Here is a 10,700-nt window from a genome sequence, read left to right on the forward strand (position 1 = left end):
CGTTAGGTATAAATTTAATACTTTATAATACGTAATCAACTGTTAATGTATTTCATTTAAGTAAACAAAAAATAAAAAGAGAAATTTAAAAAAAATGTTATATTATTCTATAAGTATTTAACATATTGTTACAATGATAAAATTACCGTGGCGTACAAAATTACTGAGATTCTATGAATATATATTAGTGTGAAAAAGAATTCGATTTTTAGCTTAATATAGCTGGATTTCAAAATAAGAGTATTAAACAGATATTCATTATCATTGCAAAATAAAAGATGAATTACAATCCTATTTAAAATTGAATATAGCTGAATTTCCAACCATAAAAAGGCATTTCTGCTTATAATTCAGGAAATTAAACTAAATATAGCTGAATTTGCAGCAATGATCCTAAGCAGAAATCCCATTCGTTCCTTTACTATGCTTCCCCTCAAGGTGGATTGTATATATTTTATACAATTCTAACATGAAGCTAAATTCTTCAAAGTTTGTACAAGGAAGTGCTCTGACTTGTTGCAATGTATAGGTCAATGGAACAATCCCATTGTTGACTTTTCTGAGATAAAATGTCTATCGATCTCAATTTTCAATCATGATGTACTGGATTCTTGGTAATACTGATGGCAGCTTGGTTGTCTGCAAACATCCTTGTAGTTCTTTGTTTAATAGCTCTAAGTTCTCCTAGTAGTCTTTGCAGCCACATAGCTTCACAAATGCCTAGAGCTTAGAGCTCGGTATTCTAATTTCACACTGCTCCTAGAAACCACGAATTGTTTCTTGCTCCACCAAGTCAGAAGATTTCCCCATACGTATGAACAATAGCCACTAATGGGCATTCTGTCAGTTAATTCTCCAACTCAACTTGTGTCAGTGTAAATGATCCAGGATATTCATATCATTTCAGGAGTTAACAATGACCTTGATTATACGATCATTTTCATCCAAAGCCACTCTACTATTTGGTGAATTCACTTGGTCAATGCAAGAGGTGTGGAAGATGTGCCTGCAAGTGTGAGGCTTCCTTACACTTTCCTCTTCTTCAAAACTTGTCAAGCAGATAACACATTCAGTCTGGTTTGTGCCTTCTGCAGCCTTGTAATGGAAGGTAATTGAATGAGACTCTGAACTCATGCAAGGAGAGAACTTATTATCAAAAGATAAGCCTGCTGGAGGAAGGGATCGCGTGTGATTGGTATTAATGCACCATCCGAGCATGGTGAGAGTGAAAAATGTGAAAGAAATTACCAGTGTTCTAGCTATGAGAAGCCAAGGATAGAGTTCCATTTCCTCTTACGGAATGGATTTTTCAGAAGCATTAGCAGAAATGGTGAAATGTGTATGTAAGTTGTTGTTACATTGGAGTAGAGATGTGTCATGATATGGTTGGCGATAACTATGAGCAAGCGCAACAACAACCATTTCGGTCTCAACCATGGTGAAACACATAAAAAGACATAACTTTTGAAGTGATATATGTTAGGATTTTTTTGAGCTCCCTTCCTATATGAATAGTAAATGTCCAAATGAGAAGGTGCATATATCTCACTTATTTAAGTGGACAAGGATCACATTAGAAAGTAGAAAGTGAGATTCATTTGAGAGGGGTAAAAGTTACAAATCATTGAGAGGAAGGAGAGAAAAATCACTGTGATTTTCAAAGAGTTTTTCAGATTGCAACTACGAATTCGTTCACCGTTGGATCGAGCTGATTTTTGGACAATAGGTTCTACGCGCGTGATACTTTAAATTGTCTGGTTAGATCGAGAAAAAAATATATAGAAAGAGATAGGTATTTCGCATTATTTGCTCTATATTTTGGGGTGTTATCTTCTTGTTTCTATCGAAGTAGTCAGAGGTTTGTTTTGATTTGACTATTTGTAGCACGTTTTAGTGTATTTGTTGAAGATTCTCTTGTATCTTCATTGATTATAGTGAAGTTATTTCTTTGATCTAAACGCCCCGTGATTTTTACCCTTACATTGAGGAATTTTTCACATTAAACAAATTGTGTATTGTTTTTACTTAATTTCTAATTTGCTACTCTATATTTTGTTGGTACTTCTTACATGTTTTTGCAAGTTTTAGAGAATTTATTTTCACTGTTACACATTTATAGAATTTATAATTATAAAATTTATAATTGTGTTAACTTATTTGTTATAGAGTTTATTATTATATTGACTTATTTCTTCATGATAAAATGTATAGAACTGACATTTTGTGAAGGATGAGAATAAATCTGGTTTTGCTCTTTCATGTAAGAAGTCATTTGATATTAACAATGAAGTTATTTATCTTCTCTTGACGCTGATGGACTACTTGTCTATTTCCAGCTATGAAGTTATTTATTAATTTGACTTCTCATTAACGCATTTTGTGTTCCTAATTGGTTTAGAACAACTAAAGACCCTTGAAAGACGACCAAAATTGTTTGTCTTGTGTTGCAGATCGGTTGTCATTTGGCCCGCGTGTACGGCTGCGGATAAGTTATTTATCGAAATAAGTGTCAGATCAAAGGACGATCTACGTCCCTTAAAAATTTCAATGACAACAAACACATTATAAGAATTTATTTATATTTTAAATTAAGCATCGCCTTTCATCCTAACAAATGTATTTTTAACGCAGATTATTCGTCTATAACATTATTTTTCTAATTGCTTTGTTTGCACCATCCTAAATATAATAATATAGGTAATTATATCATTTTGACTTGAAGCATATAAAAAAAACCTCAAGGAAATTTTTTCTTACACATAATATCTTTTAAATCGCTAAACATTCCATTTCTTTTTTGTGATAGAAACTTTGAAGAGCAGAAATCCGTCACAACATTCCTCGCTAAATATTTCATATTTATTCTGTTATGGATTTTGTGATGGACAACTTTTAGAAGGATATAGTTCTATCACAAAATCTCTTGCAAAAGACGTTCAACTTATTTAGTAGCAAAATTTTGATGGATTTTTTTAGAGAGGTAAAATCAGTCACTAATTTCATGACAAAGTAAAATAACTTTTCTTCCATCACAAAATTTTATTATACGTCAAAATGATCGTTGCAAGGAAATATAGCCCGTTACCAAATTTAATTTTCTAATTAATAGTGTTTGTCCCTTCTACATATTGAAACATGTTATTTAATTAATATAGAACATAAAAACTTGATGATAACAAGAAGACCATGATATGAAATAAAGGATTTTTTTTAACTATATAAAACCACTCAACTTATAAATAAGATATACCCCTTCAAAAAATATATAAATAGCATATACATAAAATGTAATCAAGATGATTAATTAGATCGTATGAAAGCAAAGTAATATGATAAATTCATAAATTAAATTATACATATGCACATGAGTAGGATTTGAATTAAATTCGATTTGAAATAAATTCATAATCTATTTTTATATATAAAAAAATGTTTCTAAAGTTTTTCAATTTACTTTTTGTATTTTAAGTCTCACGAGGAGACTTGGTCAGCATGGCGTGACAGGCTACAATACAAGGGTCGATAATATTCTAGAACCCCACAAATTTTTTTTTACAACTAAGAGTTTAGACGAGTCGTTCTATTATATTTTTTTTTTAAGAATAGATGAGTTGTTCTAGAACCCACATTGATCATTGGAAAAATGAAAAAAAAAAGTGATTAAGAAGAGATACTTTACAAAAGTAGTCAATCATATTTACTTTCCATAGAGATCAATTATCAGCAAATAAGTTGATAAATATTTGGTAACTATGACATATATAGTAAAAGAAATAAGAAAAAAATGGAAAAAGACATGTATATTTGGTAGATGGCATAATTAAGTGGACAAAAGAAACCGTAGCTAATATTATTATTCAAATTTTTATAGTCATATATACACATGTAAAAGAATTGTTTATTATTTTTCATTTTAAGTAATATAAATAAATTTTTTTCAATATCAATTTGATATATAAAAAAAAATATTCATACCTTGTGGGAAGTTAGCCATGGTATGTCTTGTGTATTGACATGCTATTGGGATCATTCGAAAAAAAATATGCTGCTGGGAGGTTAACGATAATAAATCTGTAAAGAGGAGTATTTGATATGACTTCCCGTGATTAACAAATCCTTACTATATTTGAATGAAGACTTTCGCTAAAATAAAAAAATACACGAATATTTAATTATTTTAAACATCTATTTCAACATCACTTATTTTTCTCTAAATCGATTTCTTTCTATCATTATAAACCTTATTATATTTATATTTTTTTCTCTTTGTAGATATTAATTATTTTATGGTATTCTTATCTTGTTCTTTAAAATCTATAATATCTGAGCACACATTGAATGTTACTTGCATTTTTTTTTAAACCACTTTATCTGAGAGTTTTGAAAATGAATATATATGTGTCTCTGATATAATGCAGTAAGATGAGTTTTCTTTCTTATTTTAAGTATTATTGATTTTTCAATAAAAAAGGAGCATATTCTAACATATAAATGAGAAAAAAAAAAACCCGTCTTATCGCATTATATTAAATACATATATGTATATTATCAAAATTCTCAAATAAAATGGTTTGAGGAGAAATGCAAGTAACATCCAATTTGTGTGGCTAGAAACATAGATCTCAAACAACAAGAGAATAATACCATAAAAATGGCTCATGTTGATTAATTATTAGCTTTAATTTTTATCCATTGACAAGCTTTACACATACACGTGCTCACTTCTAGATAAACAAGTAATAAAATGTTAGATATTTTGAGTTTAATAAGAAAGATTGATTCAAATCCAGCACATGAAATCAACTTCTTGGAAGCAGTCAATAATTTGTTTTATATATATATAACACAAAATGGTTAGGTATCCTCTTATAAAAAACTGTAAAGCATCTCATCTCATGCATACAAAATGTTTAATTATATATTATAGAGTCAAAGAAATCATATGAATAAGAATACACGATAAGGTGGAAAAGTAAAGTTAGTTAAATTGCTAACAAAATTTCCAATCCGTGTAAAAGAAATTAAAATCATCATATGAATAAGAATATACGGTAAGGTGGAAAAGTATAGTTAAATTGCTAGCAAAATTTCTAAACCCGTGTGTATAAATGTCTCAATCTTTGTGTGGACAGAAGACTAGAGGTGCATGATGGGAGTAGAGTCAACTTTATGTACTCGTCATTTCAACTAGTCTTACATAACCAGCCATCATAAACCATAAACTCTTACACTGAATCCTAAGGCTAAGGATCGAAGCTCTTTCAACTCCTCTGGGACCGAAGGAACTACACAATCTTCATCCAATAGGTTAAATTAAATTAAGGAATCACGTTCCAGGTCAGTAATGAGGTTGTTTAATCCATCTTTACTTTTTAATGCTCTCTTTTTTTTCTTCAACTTTTTTCTTAATTTCACCTCTTTTGTGGTTATCTTGAAATTAGTCATTCAGTTTCTTACAAAGACATGGTGAAACAAAAAAGGTAGACCAAGTAGATGAAATTGCTTGCTAATTGTGTGTGTATATACATACATACATATATATATATATATTATATACTAAAAGACTACCACTATAGTGATCCAAGTGACCCCTTAAAAGCACACAAAGACTATCACAGTTCTTCAAGCGGTTAGGAGTGATTTAAGCAGTATGTGGATGCATTCAGTTGTTTGAGGTTGGAGTCACATAACTCTTTTTTATTCTTATACTTCTACTGGGTTGTCCTACTTTTCTGTACTTATTGAGTTATTCTTAAAACTTTTAAAAAGAAACTGTTTGATATCTTTTCTTTGCTAGATATCTTGTGGCTGATCAGTATTTTGGATAAAGGGGCAGAGACAAAGAAAGGTCCAGAGTATAGTCAATCCAATGCCATATTCTTATTCGTTCCGAGTAGTTTCTCATACAATTATCAAACATGTACTTGTTTGTCTCTTGCTGGCAATAGCAAAGATAGACAATAATAATTCTTCAAATCCAGTGACATGTTTTACTTGTCGTCCCAATGATACCCCTCAGATAAAGTACGATGTCTTTGTTAGCTTTAGCGGCGCTGACATACGACAAGATTTCCTTAGCCATTTGGTTGAGGGTTTTTATCGAAGGCAAATTCATGCGTTTGTAGATTACAAGATTCTCAAAGGGGATCAACTATCTGAAGCACTTCTTGATGCAATTGAAGGATCATTAATTTCATTGATTATATTTTCAGAAAACTATGCTTCTTCGCATTGGTGTTTGTTTGAACTTGTGAAAATTGTTGAGTGTAGAAAAAAAGATGGGCAGATTTTACTACCTATCTTCTACAAAGTGGATCCTTCAAATGTACGATATCAAAAGGGGACTTATGGAGATGCCTTCGCTAAACACGAAGTAAGACATAATTTGACCACTATGCAGACCTGGAGATCTGCTTTGAATGAATCTGCTAATCTATCAGGATTTCATTCATCAACTTTTCGGTAAGTATCCAAATAAATGTTCAATATTTTCTGGCTATATATATATGTGCGTATGTATATTATCAAGTTACTTTGAACTTGCGAAAAGTTAGGTGCGAATGAGAGTGAAAGGAACAAGCCTTGGATTGGTTTAAAATTAGACATTAATATACTAACTTAATTTACTACCAAAAAAATATATTAACTTAATTTCATAGTACTTTATGCGATCTTAATTACTAGAAGTTTCATGCTAGGATAGAGATCATTCATACCATACTTTCTTGGTCGTCCATTCAATTTTGATGGTTAAATTACACCTCAAGCAAACAAATTAAAGTTTATTCAGAATGATTAGTACTTCAACATTTTTACAGGAAAAAGATGGTTGGACAGTCAACATTTGTTTACACCTAGTGAGAGATAGGAAGGATAAATTAAGTAATTAATATGATTGATGGTGTGATATGATAAAAAGAGAAAAATTGAGAGAAATGAAGAGTGTTAATGTATAGGGTGCTTGTATTATTTGGGTGTCCAAATTTCATGACTATTTTTTATATTTTAAAAGATTTCTCTTTATAGTTTTACATTCAAAGTAAAGCCTTTTCAAGTAATTATAACGTGTACTTGATATTTATAGGTTTATACATATTTTCTTTTCTTTTTGGTTGCACAGGGATGAAGCTGAGCTTGTTAAAGAGATAGTTAAATGTGTGTCGTTGAGGTTGAATCATGTGCACCAAGTTAACTCCAAAGGGCTTGTTGGAGTTGGTAAACGAATTGCACATGTAGAATCATTGCTACAATTAGAAGCAACAGATGTTCGTGTTATTGGGATCTGGGGTATGGGAGGTATTGGTAAGACGACCATTGCCCAAGAAGTATATAATAAACTCTGTTTTGAATATGAAGGTTGTTGTTTTTTGGCTAACATAAGAGAAGAGTCGGGAAGACATGGAATTATCTCTTTAAAGAAAAAGCTTTTTTCAACATTATTAGGTGAAGAAGATTTGAAAATTGACACACCTAATGGATTGCCTCAATATGTTGAGAGAAGGCTTCGTCGTATAAAAGTTCTTATCATTCTTGATGATGTCAATGATTCTGAACAACTGGAAATTTTAGCTGGAACACGTGATTGGTTTGGATTAGGTAGCAGAATCATCATAACAACTAGAGATAAGCAGGTACTTGCTAAAGAGTCTGCTAATATATACGAGGTTGAGACATTAAACTTTGATGAATCCTTACGGCTTTTCAATTTGAATGCCTTTAAAGAAGTTCATCTTGAAAGAGAGTACCATGAGCTTTCAAAGAAAGTGGTGAATTATGCACAAGGCATTCCATTAGTTCTTAAAGTTTTGGGTCACCTTCTTCATGGAAAAGAGAAAGAAATTTGGGAAAGCCAACTTGAAAGGCTTAAGAAAGTGCAAAGCAAAAAGGTTCATGATATTATCAAATTGAGCTACAATGATCTTGATCAGGATGAAAAGAAGATATTTTTGGATATTGCATGTTTTTTCGATGGACTGAATCTGAAAGTAAACAAAATAAAAATTTTATTGAAAGATCATGATTATTCAGTGGCTGCGGGATTAGAAAGGTTGAAGGATAAAGCTCTTATTAGTGTTTCTCAAGAAAATATTGTAACCATGCACAACATCATACAAGAAACAGCTTGGCAGATTGCTCGCCAAGAATCCATTGAAGATCCTAGAAGCCAAAGTCGACTATTGGATCCTGATGACGTTTATCTAGTACTAAAATATAACAAGGTAAAAGATAGAATTATATATATGAATTTTGTAGGAAAATAGCTTATAATGATGTTTGAAAATTTTCTACTACTTTCCCTGCAGGGTAACGAGGCTATCAGAAGCATAGTCATCAACTTGTCGGGAATCAAGCAATTGCAATTAAACCCTCAAGTATTTGCTAAGATGAGCAAACTATATTTTCTAGATTTTTATAATAAAGGGTCCTGCAGTTGCCTCCGGGAACAAGGGGGCTTGTATCTTCCCCAAGGGCTTGAATCTTTGTCCAATGAATTGAGATATCTTCGTTGGACCCATTACCCTTTGGAATCTCTGCCTTCAAAGTTTTCAGCTGAAAATCTTGTTGAACTGAACTTGCCCTATAGCCGAGTGAAAAAACTTTGGCAAGCAGTGCCAGTAAGTACTATATCTCTACATTAATTGAGCTTGAATTTAAATTCATCGAATCAAAAGCTTAAATTATTTATTTGGTCTCTACCTTTGTCTTCATTTTAAATTTTAATTAGTCCTTATACCATAAATTTATATTTAGTTCTTATACACATGCACGTTCTAATGTTTTAGTTCTCTTGCTAATCTTAGACAATATTTTCTAACAGTGTAAAATTGTTTAAAAAAAAATAATTCTAGCTGTAATAAACAGCCACAAAAATCTGTTTAAGGACTTCTCCTATAGGAACTATGATACGGGGCCATTTTCGAGTAACGGAGAACTTCATAGAAATTAGAAGGAAAAAGGGAAATAGAAACTAACTTCTGAATTCATTCTTTCTCTAATCTCTAGAGCAGTACAATTGCTGTGCATATAAATATATATAGCAACATGATGCAAATCTCCTAACTAATAATGCATACACCGCAGTAAAACATAACAGATTCCTAACACATCCTAACAAGCTCATTCTAGAACCTATTTCCTATTAGCGTTTCCTTTGAATAAAGGAGACGAATAGCATTTCTTTTGGGCCAGCTAGTAGGAATTGGACCGTAACAAACTAAAATTTAAAATGGGAACAACTAAAAAGAACAAATGTTTAATTCAAACAATCCAAAATTAATTACCCACTTTCATTAGCTCATGCTGAGATGTCTTCATTTGTTTTAATTGCTACATGCAGGATCTTGTGAATATGAGGATCCTTATACTCCATTCATCCACACAACTAAAGGAGCTGCCTGACCTATCAAAGGCCACAAATCTTAAAGTAATGGATCTCCGATTTTGTGTAGGGTTAACTAGTGTACATCCATCAGTTTTCTCTCTCAAAAAGCTTGAGAAATTGTATCTAGGTGGTTGCTTTTCCCTTAGAAGCCTCCGAAGCAATATCCATTTGGACTCTCTTCGTTATCTCTCCCTCTATGGCTGCATGTCACTGAAGTATTTCTCAGTGACCTCAAAGAATATGGTAAGGTTGAATTTAGAACTCACTAGTATCAAACAATTGCCTTCATCTATTGGACTTCAAAGCAAGCTTGAAAAGCTACGTCTAGCATACACTTACATTGAGAACTTACCAACAAGTATCAAGCATCTTACAAAGCTGCGACATCTAGATGTAAGACATTGCAGGGAGCTTCGAACTCTACCGGAGCTTCCCCCGTCACTTGAAACACTAGATGCTCGTGGATGTGTATCATTGGAGACTGTAATGTTCCCTTCTACTGCTGGAGAACAACTGAAGGAAAATAAGAAAAGGGTTGCTTTCTGGAACTGCTTGAAATTGGATGAACATTCTCTCAAGGCTATTGAGCTGAATGCACAAATTAACATGATGAAATTTGCACACCAACATTTGTCCACATTTGGTGATGCCCATCAAGGTACCTATGTGTACCCGGGAAGCAAAGTTCCAGAATGGTTGGTGCATAAGACAATACAGCGTGATTACGTGACTATTGATCTCTCTTTTGTTCTTGCTCCACACTCCTCTGATCACTTGGGCTTCATTTTTGGCTTCGTTGTTCCGGAAGTCCCTAATGAGGGTTTGGTTTTGGAATTTAAGATAAGCACTGGAGGAGAAGGTGAAGGTAGCAATATCAATGTGTACTTAGACAGACCACGTCATGGTATTAAATCGGATCATGTGTATCTAATGTATGACCAAGCATGTTCTCGCTACCTAAATAGTCGTGCCAAACATCATCCAAGGTTGAAGATTAAGGTTACAGTAGCATCGCGAACGCACACATCCAAGTATGTACCATTGCAGTTAAGAGGGTTTGGAGTCAGCACAATCAACACTACACAATACCTCAGTTTTGTTCGTAAAGTAGAATTGGGTGATGGTATTCCAAATGCCCCAAATTTGTTTAGATTTTTTTGGACTTTCTGCCTTGCTGTTTTTTTTGGGACTTCTAGGATTTATTTTAGAAGGTTAGTAGAATAATGAAAGAAATGTTGTTTTTGCATTAAGAAATAATAGAATACAAAGCTACTTGTGATGAGAAGGATATATATTGACAGGAGCTTTTTGACATGGC

The 10,700-nt window shown here is 32.4% G+C and overlaps 2 protein-coding genes across 5 annotated transcripts; one reads left to right on the forward strand and one right to left on the reverse strand.

Moving 5' to 3' along the window:
- Positions 1–903: 903 nt before the first annotated feature.
- On the reverse strand, positions 904–1,287 carry LOC106799209 (RING-H2 finger protein ATL81-like). The gene has a single exon (XM_014777379.1). It carries the CDS (start codon positions 1,285–1,287, stop codon positions 904–906), a length of 384 nt encoding a protein of 127 aa, XP_014632865.1.
- A 3,752-nt stretch (positions 1,288–5,039) lies between these two features.
- LOC100802823 (disease resistance protein RPV1) lies at positions 5,040–10,700 on the forward strand. Of its 4 annotated transcripts, XM_014777698.3 has the most exons (6): positions 5,040–5,337; positions 5,577–5,675; positions 5,798–6,462; positions 7,121–8,219; positions 8,304–8,615; positions 9,338–10,700. In XM_014777698.3, exons 3-6 carry the CDS (start codon positions 5,870–5,872, stop codon positions 10,604–10,606), a joined length of 3,273 nt encoding a protein of 1,090 aa, XP_014633184.1. In that variant the 5' UTR covers positions 5,040–5,337; positions 5,577–5,675; positions 5,798–5,869; the 3' UTR covers positions 10,607–10,700. The 4 variants fall into 4 exon arrangements, with proteins under 4 accessions (XP_014633184.1, XP_025984938.1, XP_040873186.1 ...); XM_026129153.2 differs by having other exon boundaries at positions 5,040–5,675; XM_041017252.1 differs by having other exon boundaries at positions 5,442–6,462.

The sequence above is a fragment of the Glycine max genome, chromosome 7, assembly GCF_000004515.6.
Source record: "Glycine max cultivar Williams 82 chromosome 7, Glycine_max_v4.0, whole genome shotgun sequence".
NCBI classification, from domain to species: Eukaryota; Viridiplantae; Streptophyta; class Magnoliopsida; order Fabales; family Fabaceae; genus Glycine; species Glycine max.